Source organism: Rhinoderma darwinii, chromosome 10 (assembly GCF_050947455.1).
Source record: "Rhinoderma darwinii isolate aRhiDar2 chromosome 10, aRhiDar2.hap1, whole genome shotgun sequence".
NCBI classification, from domain to species: domain Eukaryota; kingdom Metazoa; phylum Chordata; class Amphibia; order Anura; family Rhinodermatidae; genus Rhinoderma; species Rhinoderma darwinii.
The window spans coordinates 44,563,005-44,581,161 of NC_134696.1; the positions used below are offsets into that span (position 1 = coordinate 44,563,005).

Consider the following 18,157-nt stretch of genomic DNA (forward strand, 5'->3'; position numbering starts at 1 on the left):
CACTCTGTTTTACTGTATGGCCATAACTGAACTCTGATTACATAAATAGACACTAACTTTTCAAACAACTTATGCTGATCTAATAGTATACCTGATATAGATCAACGTTGTAATTTACTTATTGTTAAAATTCAGTTGTTTCATCCATGCAAATTCTGTGTAATGTTACTGCCACTGGGTGTCTCTCTTCCTGTAATCTGCTATCCAACTCTCTGTTGTCTGTCCCTGGTTACATAGCATAATTGACAGGCTGCAGAAGGTAGGGGTGTCTGTTTGCTGCCTGCCCATATAGGTCTATGGGGAGGGGAGGGGGAAGCAGGAGGAGGGAGCAGAGAGAGACAGAGTGAGTTAGAAAGGAGGCACACTGCATACAAGTCTATGGAGAAGGGAGCAGTGAGCAGGGGGAGGAATCAGGAGCATAGTTAGGTACACTTTAGGCAAGTCAGGACATAACATGTATTGCTGAGTTATATTTTATTGAACAGAATGCAAATAGTGCAGTCACAAATTTAATGTTTAGAAATGATGGAAAAATGAAATGTAAAATGTAACTTTGCAATAATACAATGATACAGGTAACATAACGCATGTCTGATGTTCAGCTTTGGTGCAGGCAGAATACATGTACAATTCTAGGGCTCATTAAAAGGGAAATCTTGCTATTGGAACTACAAAGGTGATATAAGTTAGATTATGACCACTGACAGTATTTTAAACAACAAAGTAGAGACAAAGAATATCCTATGGTCAGAAAAAACCTTCAGCTTGTAACTGTGTAAACTTATTTTAAGAATGTATAAGTATAACGCAAGCTCGAGAAATGTAATAGGAGAACAGCACTACTAATATTAACATACTAGCACTAGTTTATAACATTGAGTGTTATCATAGCAGGTGGCATTGTTTTTCAGGTCTGATGAAGTATCAGTTTTCAGTCGAAACACCCTTGTTGATGAAATCTTGGATCTTGTCTCGAACATCTTTCTCCAAATACTCCGCTTGATCCTGTACACTCACAGTGTATTCTCCCAACTTCTTCTTCATGTCTTCCACTCTCTGCACAAGTGCTTTGTTGAGGGCATCTGCATAGGGGGTCATTGTTTCTTTGAACGCTACAATCTTTTGGTCCATCTGCTGATTCATCTCAGTAAGGTATGGCTCCAATGTCTGCTTGACATTTGTCATATCTCCATTTAGCTTGCTTCTTAGGTCATTGACATAGGGGTAGAGTTGTTCTTTCAGCTGCCCAGTGAACTCCATGATTTTGGTCTCCATCTGCTCAACATTCTTCTTCATCTGAAAATCCATGGTCTTAATCTGGTTACGCAGTTCTTCCTGTACTTCCTCTGCATAGGGGGTCAGGCTTTTATATAACTCTTGCAGTTGTTGATCAACGTTATCTTTGACTTTTTCAGTGATGGGTTTAAGTTGCTTTCTCAGCTGTTCCACATTGTCGTCAATTGTAGCCTTGAGTTCCTGGGAATATGGGGTCAGTGATACCTGTACGCGGTCTGCATTGTCTCTGATCTTGGCTTCTAGGTCCTTGGTTACAGACTTCAGCTGCTCAGTGACTATCTCAGTGTTTTTATCCAGCTGGGCTCGAAGCTCCTCAGCATAGGGAGCAAGTTTTATCCGTAGCTCCTCTGCATTCTTACTCAGCTGCTGTTGTACCTCATCAGTATATGGGGACAGCTTGACCTTCAACTTCTCCAGCTCCTGTCTTATTTGTTCCTTTAACTTTTCTGGGTCTTGTGTTAGTTGGTCATGTATCTGCTTGGCAAAGGGAACAAGTTGTTGCTGCAGTTCTCCTGCATAAAGATTGATGTTCTTCAGATTTTCATCAATTAGAACACTGTGGAAGGAAATAAAATATAAGAAATGACCTCTAAAATAAATAATATTCCTGTCAAATGCATTAAAATATTGTAGACATTGCTATATTTTTTTTCTAGATTTAAAGCGTACCTTTTTTTTCTAAAAAGGTCCATAATTTTATGATGATTAACTTAATTAAATAGTTTTATACATCTATTTTCTTTTTTGTTTTGTTACGGAGCTCCAAACCTCCTCTTGCTTCCTTTCACACTACCATAGAGAATATAAGTTATGAAATTCTGGCAGCCAGTAGTCACCACTAGTAGGCGCTTAGAAGTTTATTGAAAAGTGATTTATTATTGAGCTTGTTAGGAGTTGTATAAATCTGTCTTCAGAGCTCTCCCTAGTGGTGGATGCAGGCAGCCATAATTTTATAATTTAACTCCACGGCTGTGTGAACGGATAGCACCTGCATCACAACCAATAACTTCCAGTATTTTTATTCTGTGTCAATAAATATGCACATATGTAGCAGTGCAGGCCGATGGGGAATTGGAGCTTTGAGCAAAGAGAAATGACCTCCAATCCTTAGTAATATCGATTAGTAAAAACTGCTTATTCACCTCTTCTGCCACATATTAAAACTTTTACAATCATGAGGGTACATTTAAAACCTTTTCATTGTTCTTGTCTGGGAAACACTGTTGGGAACTGGAAGGTTTTAAGACCCTGTGTGGTGGAGGCTCTGTCCTGGGCTACTGCCCCCTTTGCCCTTCCTATAATCTGGCTCCGCTATTGACATGATGTATTTCTAAGCACCCCCAGCTTTTCAATAGTATAGCATGTAATACCACCAGATCTCTACTAGAAAATGGAGATCTAAAGAAGTTTTTTGCTGAGTCACTAAGGACCCTTCTAACAAAAAAGGAAATGTCCAAAGAGGACCTCTTTAAGAAAGATAGTGAAAATATGTTTAAGAAGAAAAAGAAGATAAAAAACAACAAAGATAAAAAATATATAACAAGTATAAACTCAAAATGAAGAATATATATATATAAATATATATATAAAAAGAGTAAAATTGATTGAAAGAAATCCTCCAGAGAGCATAAACATAGGTTGATGGATACCCGTGTAGAGCCAAAACAAGAATATCAAAATTAACCAGTAACATTATGAGATAGAAAAGGAGAAAAAAAAATGCTAGACAATATCAATGTACAAATAAGCTGGAAGATATTGGTAGCTTTTATCAAAACTTTCTAACAGAAAAACTAACATTGTTCTTAGCAACCAATCACAATACAGCTTTAATTTCTCAAAAGTCTCGGGAAAAATAAGAGGCGCACTGTGATTGGGGGAAATAGGTATCAAGGCTAGTTTTTCTGTAAATCAGTTTTGATTAATGAGGGCCATAGTATATATGATAAAAAGAAACCAGGGAAGTAAATGAAGTTACTGAAAAACAATTAAAAAAAATCAATAGATAATGAGTCACATATAAATGCATATAAACACAGATTTGACGTTTAAGCTAAGATCTCTATCATATGTCTCAAGGAGAACTGGTCAGCTGGCAGCATGTTGGTTATACATGTAATTGTATCTCAAGGCTGTAAGAAAGCTTGTTTATCAAACCGTTGATTTTGGGGTTCAGTATAACAGACTCCATTGTTTAATGAAAGCAAAAAAAATCACTTTCCCTAAATGGGTTCTCATGGGTCCAGCTTCTCTAACCCCGTCAAATAGCTTGGATGGCCGCAGAGGAAGCTGCTTCCAGCTAGATATTTCCCCTGCACGACCCCTGCAGGAAAAATATAGCACTACATCACGGCCTTCCATATAATACATGGATGGGCCGGGTCAGCCAGAGTGGGGGCTGCTCTTACAGAGTGGCTCTCCATTCTTGCTCCTAGAAGGGAATTCCGAGTGGGGGACCCCTATAAGACATATGCCCTTATAGGGCTTATGGACAGTCGTTGTCTTCATGAGGCAACCCCTTTTAAGTTTGTTTTCAACTGTCTAATATTTCTAGAACAGTAATAAAATATGTACTAGATCGGTGATTACAAACAGTCCATTCAGTCTATAGTGATTACAATTTAATAGGTATTTTGGCCACTTACTTTAGCTGTTTGCTGATGTCAGACTGCTGTATCTGCTCCACTTTGTCTTTAGTATTGCCGCTCAGTTGCGTGAAGAAATTCCAGAAGGCATCAGTTATCTGGTCGGTGCTGACCTCAGCTTTGGATCCTAAGAAAATATATCAGAAAGTTGTAGTTTATTCATCATATAGAGTTTATATCAATTTGATATTTTTTTAAATTCTTTGAGAAGTACGGTAACTACATGCACTGCTATATACAAGTATATAAATAAGCAAAATACTGACTTCCTTACATGTATTTATACCTACTTGGTATAGGACATTTAAAAAAAAAAACCTGTTCAGACCATATGGAGAGAACATAAGAACGGGATCTGTTGTATTAAATATATTGTATATTACAAAGAACTAAACCAGCAAACAAAGGCAGGACTATAGAAAAATCACAGAAAGGAAATGAACAGTTACATGAGAAAGCTATGGCCTCATCACGCTACCATATTCCAGGGATATGTTAAGATACTATAGTTCTGAGGGTTCTTATGGTTTTCTTCATAATTGTCTTTTTTGGCTACTGCATATTTGGTTCACCGTTTTCTTTTTTCAATATCAATTTTATGATATTCACCCATCAGTTTTCAGCTACAAGGTCGTAGCTATAGGGAGTGTAGACGTAGCAGTCCCAACCAGGTCCTTGAAACTGAGGTGCCCAAAGGCCCCTCTGCCACATAACATACAGTTTTGGCTTAGTGGCCCAGGAGCTTCAAGTTACGCCTCTGTTCTGATACTATTCATTTAGACATTTACTGACCTGTGATTGCACACACAACTAGTGCCAATGCTACGACTTTCCCCAGCATGTTGAGTCTTTGGATAGGTCAACCTTGTCTCAGTGGTGAAAATCTGTATCAACAAAAGAATTATGTTTAGAAAATTATACTGTTGCATATATACCTGTAGAAGAAGACATACAAAATCTGTAACAGGTGGATCTCCCTAAGGCTCATGGCATGCTGGAAGTTGTAGTTTCCCAACAGCTGAGGAGACTTGTGCATGACACATATGAATACAGTCTGTATCTCTCTATGATCTTCTCATAAATATGAAAGTTCTGCCTGTCTGCTTCTTCAAGAAGAGAGGATGAGATTGCTCCTTACCTGATGCCTTGTTGTTAGGGTCTGAGGATGAAGTTGATGCCACAGCCTGCCCTTTATATTGGAGCATCTCTACTTTGGCTTTGTTCCAGGCAGCTTTATGGACTTTAGATCAGATTTTCAATGTGGAGTTTGTGACGTGTCTCTGTATTTAAAGTGATGTTAGAAGTTTTGAAAGCTCAGTGAGTAATGATCTGAGTCACAATCATGATGAAATAGAAGAGTGCTGAGCTTGTGTTCTTAATCCGTAAGTGCTGCTGACAGTGAAATTATCCGAACCACCACAAAAGATTGTGAACTTAGAATTTTATGGCTATTGAAGGTCGTATGTGGACTCCAGCAAAATCACAGGCTTAAGGTTAAGTAACTATGAGTCAAAAGAAGCATCATTTTAGGTCATCATTTTAGGTCTACTGGGTTGTGGTTGGGGCCATAACCTATTTGCTTTGTCTCAAAAGTTTTGTGTCACAGCTGTTTTGTTCAATCAAAAAGCTAACTTTGCAAAAACTTTTGTTAGAAAGGTCTGGCTGCTGTTATGGTCTTTGTTAATAATATGTTTTGAAGAGCGGGCAGTTTGGAAAGGCAGCTTGAAGTAATTCGTATTTTAATTAATTTATTTTTTAAAGGCAGATGCAGAGGCGTAGTTAGGCTTCCCCTCACCTGGTACAGAGATTTAGAATGCAGTTGTGAGGTGTGTCCGGGGCATATGACACTTAATTTATCCTGTCGCACATTCGAGATTGTACTTAGTTGTTGTCTGCTATGTGTGTTAACGGTTCTGCTAGAAATACACAGAAAACTGATGCGGAAGACTCGAGGGTCCCAATATTATAAAATATTGTTTCTCCTTAAATGTGTATGATGTCATATTATGTTCTTATTCCCCAGAGGGCACTGTGATGGCAAAGGGGGTTTTGAAATTAACGTAATAGGCTGACACGACATCTCAGTTTAAGTTGGAGTTTAGAATTGAAAAAGAAAAGTGGCTGTTTTTGGTACCATAGTAGAGTCGAAAAGAGTGGAACCATAAAAGAGTAAGAGCTGCCATGTCCAGTTGGTCGCCTGGCGTAAACTGTCGGTCCAGTGTCTTAGGAGTGAGTTACCGGGCCGTAGAGAGACAGAAGCCAGGGCGGAAACTATCGGTGAGAGAGCAATTGCTAGGCAAGAGAGCTGCCCGAAAACATGGAACAACCATTACCACTAAAGAGGGGCTGTGAGTACGTCAACTGCGATTCACAGATGCAGCGTTTTTGGTACCTAGCCAGGGCAAAGTGACTTGTTGCCCACACTGAAACCCAGCTACCAAGGCACATGCCTGTCAGCTGCCCCCTAGCTAAGCCCTGGGTGAATGTACAAGTTTCCTTTCATCCTATCCTGCAGTTTGTCATGGTAATACATAAATTACTATTAGTTTATATACTTTATACACATATTAATGGTCTGTGTATAAAGGTGGATGTTGAAAAAGGTAAGAATACAGTATATTTGAATTTTTAAAAATTATTTTCAATTAGGCCTTCATAAAAACATAAGGTCTTAAGTGTGAAAACACAGCAACCAATCAGAGATCACAGTTCACTATTTTCCCGGTGCACTTTAGTAAATAAAAGCTAAACTCGGGTTACTAAGGGGAACAAAACCACTTTATCTCTGAGGTCACACAAGGGATTTTACTAAGACTGGCATATCTGTTCTCAGGTACATGGCTGTTGGGGAATACGGAGCATGTTACTGAATAACACTGTGAAAGCAATGATCACCATAAGAAGATAAAGCTGGTCATACCTGTAAAACCGAGAAGTTAATACCAGCTTGTTGAATGAATAATGTAGTATGAAGAGGATGAATAGTGGCCATGTTTAATTATGTGACCCTGACGACCCATATTGCACTGTGTATGTGCTGTCTTCTGACCCCCAAATCATCATTACTGATTGACTGGTAGGATTTCCTCTAGTGTGTCATACATGTTGTACAGAATCCTGGTAATCTAAGACCAACATGAGATAAATAATTGGTACTAGGTTGTGATTTGTGGCTTTGGTCCATTTATACTGTACAGAGGAGTAACTTGATACTCCTGGGCCCTAATGTAAAATCTGTAACAGAGACATCCATCTACCATGTGCCATTTATAATACTGGTGTCTTCGTATAAAGTGAAGGGTCTGGGTGCAACTGGTACCTCCGCATCCCCTGTAGCTACACCACTGTCTATGTTCACTCAAGGGATGGGCTGTTAGTGTTCTAAGCCCTGGTCAAAAAAGATCATGGGCTCCTTACCAACCATCATGTTTATATTACATGTGAGCTAGAAAAACACATTTAGTTTTATCTCGTTTTTGTTTTTGTCTTTAATCAGAACTGCATGTGACAGAGGGGGTATATATGGGCTATCTTTCCATGGCCCCTTGTGCAATGCTTTTATAGTCAGTCTTTTTTTACCCCTATATAAAAGATATAAAAAGAAAAGCAACATGTGTAGTAGGGAAATAAATGTTCAGTCTCTAGATAAAAAGATTAAGGCCCTATTCACACAACAGGGAAACTTGGCTTCATTAAAAACTGTTCACCCCAATGGGGCTATTCACACAGCCGAGTTTTTGACAGCCTGTTTTACGGGCCGTCAAAAAATCGAACATGCCCTATTTTGGGCTGTTTTCACGGCCACACGGCTCCAGTAGAACTCTATGGGGCAGTGTAAAACACGGACGTCACTTGGATGCGATCCGAGTGGCAGCCGCGTTTTCTGCTGCTCGTTCCCTCCTCCTCACAGCGCGAAGTGCATGTGTGGAGGAGGAGAATTTTTGCCAGTAGCGTTAGACATCGAAGAATTGCAGAATTTGGTAAGGGGGGGTTGTGTGGCACTAAATAAACGGGGCCAGGGCCGGCGTCACCACCCGACAAACCCGGGCAAGTGCCGGGGTCCGCTAACCATGGGGGGCCCACTTAGCTGCTGGGTGCTTACACTGCCGTCATGGCTCCTCCAGAAGCAGAATCTTCCAGAATCTTCCACTCCTAGTGGGAGCCCCTGTGATGGATCAAAATCCCACTGATGCTATGGCCGGGGATTTCGCTCCAGGAGAAGCCCCTAACCTCACTATCAATATATGAATGGTGACATCAGGGTCTTTCCTGAAGTGGAATCCCCGGCCAGAGTGCTGAGAACGACCCATAATAGGACATGTTCCATATTTTGACGGCCCGGTTTACCGTGCCATCAAAAAATTGTCCGTGTGAATAGCCCCATTTGTGGTCTTATTTAACGGCCATTAAATAGGGCCCAAGGGTTTAAGTCTGGGTCAGACTAATCATATGTGCATCCTGTGCAGCTGCACAGGGGCCTAGTACTCTAAATTAGCGGGCCTTAAAGCAGCTGCCTCCTGTCTATTATGTTGCATGTAATGGAATTAGCTAATGAATTTCATCGCTCTCAATTACTGGTGGAGTGTTAAAGAGAATTAAGGAAGTCCTTTATGATGAGCTATTGGAGAGCTATGGGCCCATATGGTGTTCTTGAATAGGACCCTGTGCTGTGTGTGTCTGCCCCTGGTTAAAGTGATGTCTTAAAACATTGGGGAACATTTATAAAAATTTGCTGTGTTTTTTAAGCAGATTTGGATCACACAATGGGCACAATTTTTTGCATGTTCTAATCCTGGCTCAGTTTTTAGTTTTTGTTTTAGCTCGCACCAAATTTTTAAAGCAGGTGCATCATTCTCTATTCCAAAAAACTGTTAACCGGTGTACTTAGTTGAACACAATGGGCACCATGTAAAGTGGTGACGCTTTAGAGAAATGAAACACTTGCTGTCTGGCAGTAACCTTTAATCAGAACAAAGGTTTTAAGCAGAATTTATATGTAATAATGTCCACTTACCACTTACCCTAGGAATGTTTACTGCAAAATTGATGTTGTTGTCAATCGTGACTGGAATTGCTCTTTAACCTGCTCGTGTACACTTCTTCCAAGTATCTGTACTTTTACCTTTAATATGCTTTATCTGTAGCACTGCACCACATTGCACACTCCTTCACATATTGTTGTTTTCATATATTCATTTAAATTGACAATACATACAAGGAACATATTGTTGTCATCGGGAAAAACTGTGTAATAGTATACTTTTCTAATTAAAGGGGTTGTCTGGTCATGGGACGGTTTTTCATACTGATGACCTATCTAAGTGAAGGAGCAGAGCTGCAGTACTGCAGCATGGCCGCTACACAGTGTACAGAAACCTTCAGCTTCCGGCACTGAAAACTGTATAAGTCCCGGTGCTGGAGGCAGTCGCATCAGATGATCAGTGTTGGTGCGTGGTCCGGGTGTTGGACCCCCACCGATCATATACTGATGACCTATCATGTGGATAGGTCATCAGTAGGAGAAACTGCCCCATGACCAGACAACTCCTTTAATTTTGTTCACAATCCTGCACAGAATACTGTTCCTATGATTATCTTTATGTATTGGATCCTGTCAACATAGATATATTTTTCCACACATTGACCCTTCAATTTGGAGTCGTGCCTTTAAAAGTGTAGTTAGAGGGTTAAAACAAGCTTTAAGTCCATCAAGTTCAACTTTTTATACTTACAGAAACCCGGTGGATCCAGCGGAAGGCAAAAAAACCCACCACTGAATGGCAAAGTTCAATTTGCTATAAAGTGGGGAAAAAAACCTTCAAGATTCCTATTGGCTATTGGACAGATCCCTGGATCAACATTGTACATTAATACCAGTATACCTGTATATTGTGCTTCTCAAGAACGATGTCTGACCCTTTCTTAAATCTATCCACACAAATCCTGTGGGAACATGTTACTTAGATTTACAGTTCTGACAGTCAAGTAATGCTTTCAAACTTTATAATAAAATTGTACTTGCATTATCCGCCAATAGTAACCCCATGTACTCTGTAGGGTCCGCCAGAGATAATAACTTATCACATTGGTTTTGAAAGGAGCCATCTGCATATTTATATAAAGATTTCATATAATCCCTCCAGCTTTTTCTAAGGTAAATAAATTTAGTTTTGACAATCCGTCTTCATAACTGAGACATTTCATTCCTAATATTAATTTGGTTGTCCTTTTTTTTTAACTGCCTCCAGCTGTCTTTGGCTGGGTTCACACAGAGTTTTTTGACAAGTTTTTTGACGTGAAAACCGCGCCGCAAAAGTCGCCAAAAACGGCCGAAAATGCCTTCCATTGATTTCAATGGGAGGCGGAGGCGGTTTTCTCTCGCGGGAGAAAGAAGGGACATGCCATATATTTGCGCGGTTACGTCTTTTACTTCCCATTGAAATCAATGTGAGGCAGAGAAAGCGTATTTCGCGGTGGTTTATGCCCACGGCGCGCAATGGCCGCGGGCAAAAAAGCGCAGCGAAAATTGGAGTGCAGGCAGAGGACAATCTGCCTCAAACTTCCAAACAGAACTTTGAGGCAGATTTTCCGCCTGCAGAAAACTTTGTGTGAACCCAGCCTTAAATTGTTTTTACAGACTGGTGCCCAAAACTGGACTGATTATTCAAGATGCCGTGTGATTCTTAAAACAACACAGTATCTTGTTAGCTTTGCATGGAGCAGACTGGCATTGCATGCTATATTTTAGTTTACTATTGATAATTACACCCAAATTCTTCTTCATTGTAGACTCACCCAATAGTGATCCATTCAGAGAATATTTGTTGCCTCAAAGTGTGTAACATTACGCTTGTCAACATTAAACCTCATCTGCCATTTTGCTGTCCCTTTAGCCTGTTCATCCAGGTCTTCCTGTAGGTATAACACAACCAGTATGGGGCAGGGCGCAGAGCTGGTGAGTCTGCAGTTGCTGACTACTGCTGGTACATCTTTTTTATTTGTTTATTCCTCACCCTTTTCTTCGGTAGTCCTTCAATAATTTCCACCTTCTTTGCTGCTCACCCCCACCAACTTACTATACGTGTACTGTCAAGCTCTGTCATGTGGCACCTCAAGAGCCTGGAGGTGAGAAGCCACACAATTGGAGTATTGCTGTCGTGCATCCAGTATGTCACCTGCCTGTTTTGTCCAACTTTCTCTGGGGAATGTAGCCAGGGACAATGTCATTTCGACACAATGCAGTGGGGAGCACACAGGGACATCTCTCTCGGAGAAATTATTATGTAGTCTATCTGCAGAAAGCTTTCACTAGCTTTGTGCAAAAAGTGACTTTAAGTCTGCATTCAATGATCGTTTTTCTAAATAAAAAACACTGCTGTAATCTACATTACAGCGCCAATCACATTATGTACAAGATAGGGCACTTATAATGTGGTGACAGAGCCTCTTTAAGTCTTTCTCTGTATGATCCTGTTCTGCAAAATGTTTTGCCACGGGCAAAGCACGTTTCTATTTTCTAATTTAGTATCGGTGATTATTTAATCTGGTTTTAAAATCACACGTGGTTTCACCACATACAGTAGGTGGCAAGTACATAGTACATAGATAACCCAGTCTGAGTCGCAGGTCAAGTAGTGTCTGATGTTATATTGTTTATGCGTTACGGGGTGTTCAAATACATTATCCCTACACATAAGAACACAATTGATACATTTGTGGCATGGAAAGTTACCTGGTTTTAACGATCTAAGTAGAGTTTGTTTACCACTGATTGGTGTCTTGCCTACCCTTGTTTTCACTAGTTTATCACGTAAACTACGGGTTCGTCTATAAAACATAAGTGGCGGACTGTTCAATTCACCTATGTGTTTATAGCTGTTCTTGATTATTGGCCAATGTCTATTCAAAATTTTTGAAAAATTACCACTAAGTTTAAGTGGAGATGAAGGGAATCAGTTTTTTTTCTCCCATGCTTTGATGTAGTAAATAATGACTCCCTAGGGATATTATTAATTTTTACCTTATGGGCATGCAACAACTGTCTAGGATACCCCCACTGTAAGAAATTGGAGATCATAAGTTCCAAATCAGTCGGGTCATCAACAATACGTTTTGCTCTCATCATCTGGCTATATGGCAAAGATCGTATCATGTTCTTTGGGTGACAACTCTTAAATCTTAAAAGTGTATTCCGGTCAGTATCTTTTGTGTACAACTCAGTGGTCAATGTACTCCCATCCAACATTACAGTAGCATCCAAAAATTCTTATCAATCAAATACAGAAACAGATGGAATGACTCTAAAGAAGTTTCAATATCTGTCCAAATGAGAAAGATGTTGTCTATGTACCGCCACCACCCTAAGACATGAGTGAAGTGGTGGGATACATAGACGAACATCTCCTCAATCATATCCATAAAAATATTAGCATAAGTAGGGGCCATGTTAGACCCCATAGCCATACCTTTCTGTTGAATATAAAACTTCTCATCAAAAATAAAGTAATTAGATGTCAAAATAAGATCCAATAAAGTGATGATGAACTCACAGCATGGGGCTTTATAATCTGATTCCTTGAGTTTACATCAAACTGCCTCCATACCCCTATCGTGTCCAATAGACATGTAAAGAGACACCACATCAAAAGATACTAAAAGTGACCCCGGAGGAGGTGTCACCTGTTTTAATTTATATTAAAAATCTGAGGCGTCTCTGATTTATGACTTAATCCCTATAACAAAGTGTCTTAGTGCTCTGTCCACAAATATAGAAATGTTACTCAATAAAGAGCCGCTCCCAGATACAATAGGGCGGCCTGGTGGATTCACCAGACCCTTATGTATCTTGAGAAGCAAATAAAGGCAAGGAGTATTTGGATGTTCAATAACAGGGAAAGTTTGTAATGCAGAATCAATAACACCCTCATCAAAGGCTTGAGTCAAAACCATTTTAATCCTCTTTTCTATATCCCATCTAGGATCATGATTTAGTCATCTATATACATAAGTGTCGCTCAATTGTCTATATGCCTCAGACATGTATGTATTAGTGTCCACAACCACGACCGCACCCCCTTTATCAGCGGGTTTTATAGTGAGGTTGTGGTTATGGACCAACTCATCAAGTGCCAGCATCTCAGATGTAGTAATATTTGGATGTCTCTAACTATTATCCTGGGTCTGCGTTCGTAATTCAAGCAAATCTTTTTTAACCAATTCAATATATGTCTCAATAGAGTGTGATATAATAGAAGGTTAAAAACTACTCCTATTAAATAAACCAAAACTCTTTAAACAGATATTTTTAGGCTCAACCTCTAATACGTTTTCACATGGTTGAGAATTAAACCAAACCTTTAGTATAATAGATCTGATAAAATTATACAGATCAAGTTCCAACTGGAACCAATCAATCCGTTGGCTCAGACAAAATGTAAGGCCTCTAGCCAAAAGCTGTAATTGAAAGTCAGATAATGTATGAGAGGAGATATTTACCACAGTTTCAATGGGTTCTTTTTTTGACTGTTGTATATAGTCTTCTGACTTAATTGACACTGTTGTTTCTGTGAATGGGTTGTTCCTTCCTCGATGTCTTTTATGTCTTGCTCTCCTAGTGGTCTTTCTTTTATAGTTTCCATATTGCTGATTCCTAAAAAATCATCCTGATTTGAATAGTGGTTCTGACCCTGTTCCTGATGTCGACTTTAACTGTTTAAGTTCTTATTTAAATCTCGTGCTCTGTGATCCCTTCTTGGTGGTCCCTAAATACGTTCACTGGAGTTATCCCATGTATAGACTTGGCCTGTTTTATAATCAAGTTGATCTCTATACCACGTTCTCTTCTTGGTATCTTCCGTCTCCAACCTTGCTTTGGTCAATGTGGCATGCAATTTATCCATGTGTAATCCAAATTCATCAATAGATATTAATGTCTGCAGCGTATTCTCCAACTCTTGTACCTTGTTTTTTAATTTGATAAGATCCCTTTGTAGAACATCCATATTTAACAGAAGGGCATATCTATTGGATAATTGCTCATATTTAGAGCGAAATTCCTCATGTTGCATATGCATAGTAGGTTTTAGTTGAGGGCGCATCCTACGAGGGATATTTTTTTTCAAAGGTGTACATAGCCTTTAACCTCTTCAGGACTGAGCCTGTTTTGGCCTTGAGGACAAAGACGATTTTTTCAAATCTGACGTGTTACCTTATTTAGTAATAACTTGAGAATGCTTTTACCTATCCAAGTGATTCTAAAATTGTTTTCTCGTGACACATTGTACTTTTATTTTTTATTTTTTTTATTCAATACAATATAAAATTCCATACAAGTAAGGAATAAAGAAAATACAATTATGCACATTTTTACATTTTCCCCCTACTCCCACACATTGTACTTTATGTTAGTAAAAAAAAAAATTGGTCAATCAAATGAATATTTATATGTGAAAAACACCAAAATTTAGAGAACATTTGCAAAAATTAGCATTTTTCTAAATTTAAATGTATCTTCTTATAAGACAGACAGTAATATTACACAAAATAGTTACTATTTCATATATCCCATATGTGTACTTTATGTTTGCATAGTTTTTTGATCATTCTTTTATTTTTCCAGGACGTTACAAGGCTTAGAACTATAGCAGCAATTTCTTATATTTTCAAGAAAATTTCAAAGGGCTAATTTTTCAGTGACCAGTTCAGTTCTGAAGTGGCTTTGAGGGCCTTATATATTAAGAAGTCCCCATAAATCACCCCATTTTTAAAACTGCACCCCTCACAGTATCCAAAACAGCATTCAGAAAGTGTTTTAACCCTTTAGCCGTTTCTCAGGAATTAAAGCAAAGTAGAGGGGAAATTTACAAATTTCATTTTTTTTTTTGCCAAAATTCATTTGTAATACAGTTTTTTTCTGTAACACAGAAGGTTTTACACGAGAAATGCAACTCAATATTTATTGCCCAGATTCTGAAGTTTTTAGAAATATCCCACATGTGTCTCTAGTGTGGTAATACACTGAAACACAGGCCTCAGAAGCAAAAGAGAACCTAGTGAATTTTGGGGCATCCTTTATTTTAAAATATATTTTAGGCACCATGTCAGGTTTGAAGAGGTCTTGTGGTGCCAAAACAGTAAAAAATAAAAACAAAAGTGACCCCATTTTGTAAACTACACCCTCAATTAATTTATCTAGGGGTATAGTTAGGCTTTTGACCTCACAGTTTTTTTGATAAATGTATTTGAATTAGGCCGGATTCACACCAGCGCGTGCGTATTGCGCACGCAAAAAACGCGCCGTTTTGCATGCGCAAAGGGCACTTAACAGCTATGTGTGTCATGATCATATGGTGCGCGGCTGCGTGCTTTTCGCGCAGTCGACATCATCATAACACTCTGTTTGTAAACAGAAAAGCACGTGGTGCTTTTCTGTTCTCATTCATACTTTTGACTGCTGTTGCTCAAATCACGCGCGTCCCTGGAAGTGGATTTTCACGCACCCATTGACTTCAATGGGTGCGTGATGCGCGAAAAACGCACAAATATATGGCATTTCGTGAGTTTTACACAGCGGACTCACGCTGCGTAAAAATCACGGACTGTCTGCATGGGCCAATAGACTAATATAGGTCCGTGCGAGGCGCGTGAAAATCATGCGTGTTGCACGGAAGTATATCACGTTCGTCTGAATAAGCCCTTAGTCTGTGAAGATGAAAATCAACTTTTTTCTGAAAAAACATAGAAATTTTTAATTTTTACAAGGAATAAAGGAGAAAAAACACCCCAGCATTTGTAAAGCTATTTATCCCGATTACGGCAATACCCCATATGTGGTAATAAACCGCTGATTGGACCAACAGCAGGGTTCAGAAGAGAAGGAGCGTCATTTGGATTTTGGAGCGCTGATTTTGCTGGAATCGTTTTCAGTGCCATGTCGCATTTGCAATGAACTGGAGGAACCAAAACAGTGGAAACACCCCAAAAGTGACCCCATTTTGGAAACTACACCCCTCAAGGAATTTATCTAGGGTCATAGTTAGCATTTTGACCCCACAGTTTTTTTGCTAAATGTATTTGAATTCGTCTGTGAAGATGAAAATCTACTATACTTCTAAAAAAAAAAAAAAAGTAGAAATTTTAAATTTTTACAAGGCATATAGGAGAAAAAACACCCCAGCAATTTCTCCCGATTACGGCAATATCCATATGTGGTAATAAACTGCTGTTTGGACCCACAGCAGGGCTTAGAAGGGAAGGAGCTCTATTTGGCTTTTGGAGCTCAAATTTAGCTGAAATGGTTTTCGGGTGTCATGTCGTATTTGCAAATCCCCTGAGGGACCAAAACAGGGGAAAGCCCCCAAAGTGACCCCATTTGGGAAAGTACACCCCTTAAGGAATCTATCTAGGGGTATAGTGAGCATTTAGGCCCCACAAGTCTTTTGCAGAATTTATTAGAATTAGGCCATGAAAATGAATATCAACATTATTTTCACTAAAATGTTGCATTTTTTCATTTTCACAAAGGAGGAAAAAGCACCCCAACATCTGTAAAGCAATTTCTCCCGAGTACGGCAATAGCCCACATGTGGTCATAAATGTATTTTTTATTAGAAATGAATTAACCCTTTCTGGACTAATCCATTTCTTGCTTTTTTATTTTCGTTTTTCACTTCCCACCTTCCAAGAGCCATAACTTTTTTTATTTTTCCGTCAATAGAGCGGTGTGAGGGCTTATTTCTTGCGGGTGGAGTTGTATTTTCTATTTACACCATTTAAAGTACCATTTAATGTACAGGGATACTGAAAATAAAATTCTTTGCCAGCTGAAATTGGAAAAAATTGTTATTCCTCCTTAGTTTTTTGAGTTTTGTTTTTACTGCTTTCACCGTGAATTTGGTGATACCAAATTTATATAGTTTTTTTTTATATTTGACTACTTTTACAAAGTAAACATTTTTTATTTAAAAAAAAAACTGTTTTGTTTCACCACATTCTGAAAGGCATAACTTTTTTTTAATTTTTTGGTCGATTGAGCGGTGTGAGGGCTTATTTTATGCGGGACGAGCTGTAGTTTTCATTGGTACCATTTTTTGGTACGTACGACTTTTTGAGCACTTTTTATTAAAAAAATGTTGGAGCCAAGGTGACCAAAAAACATTTTAAATTCTTTATTATTTACGGCGTTCACCATGCGAGTTAAATAATGGTATATTGTAATAGTTCAGGCTTTTACAGGAGCAGTGATACCAATTTTGTGTATTTTTTTTATTTTTGACATTACTTTAGCGAAAAAATGGGAAAAGGGTTTTCTTTTAGACATTTTTTCACTAATAACTTTATTTACTTTTTTTTTTTACACATTTTATTAGTCCCCCTAGGGGACTTGAACCAGAGATCATTAGATCGCTGGTACAATACACTGCAATACTAATGTATTGCAGTATATTGTAATTTTTACAGGCTCCTGTATCAGCGCGATCGCTGTTCCTGTCCGTTAGTCTCGGGTGTCAGCTGTAATATACAGCTGACACACGCAGCGTATGGCACAGGCTCAGAGTGTGAGCCCGCTCCATACATCACCCTCGCACCACGACGTGCTATTAAGTTGTGGTGCGCAAAGTGGTTAATGCGCAGTGGATGGTGCGGAATGAAAATGAAAATTTTCCACTGATATGCCATTTTAGTGCACAATATGTTGGGCCCAGTTTGTGCCACTGAAAACAAATATTAATCGGGTTCTCCCAGGTAACTTCCGAAATCAGCGGCGATGGGCCGCTGATCGGCAACAGGGAATGCAGGGTAGACACCCTGCACAGTTAACCGCCGCTGCGGTGTAGCACCGCGCAGCGGGTTAACTGTTAACTGTTAAAGTACAGACCTAAATGCACGTCAAGGTGCGCAAAGTTACTGCTCACCTTGACGTGCAGTTACGTAAAGGTGCAGGAAATGGTTAACGTATACCTCTGACCGATGCCATACAGTGGCATACGTCACATATATTACAGCTTGTATTACAGTGCAGGGCTGTAGTAACCTCTTGTTGTCATTCAACACAGTGTTCAGTGTAGATATTGGAGGAGATTTACTATTCAAATTGAGCCAGTATTCTGGCATACATGATGTGCACCATATTTATTAATTGTTTTAGACACGGCTTAACGGATAAGGTGGGGTTTAACAGAAAGGGATGTGGCTTAAAATGCACCTCCGTGGAAAAC

The 18,157-nt window shown here is 39.1% G+C and overlaps 1 protein-coding gene across 1 annotated transcript; it reads right to left on the reverse strand.

The window, feature by feature from the left end:
* Nucleotides 1-457: 457 nt before the first annotated feature.
* Nucleotides 458-5,182, reverse strand: LOC142662004 (uncharacterized). Its single transcript, XM_075839803.1, has 4 exons — nucleotides 5,080-5,182; nucleotides 4,734-4,825; nucleotides 3,942-4,068; nucleotides 458-1,852 (listed from the first exon to the last, which is right to left on the reverse strand). The coding sequence occupies exons 2-4, from the start codon at nucleotides 4,780-4,782 to the stop codon at nucleotides 925-927; spliced, it is 1,104 nt and encodes a 367-aa protein (XP_075695918.1). The 5' UTR covers nucleotides 4,783-4,825; nucleotides 5,080-5,182; the 3' UTR covers nucleotides 458-924.
* Nucleotides 5,183-18,157: the final 12,975 nt, after the last annotated feature.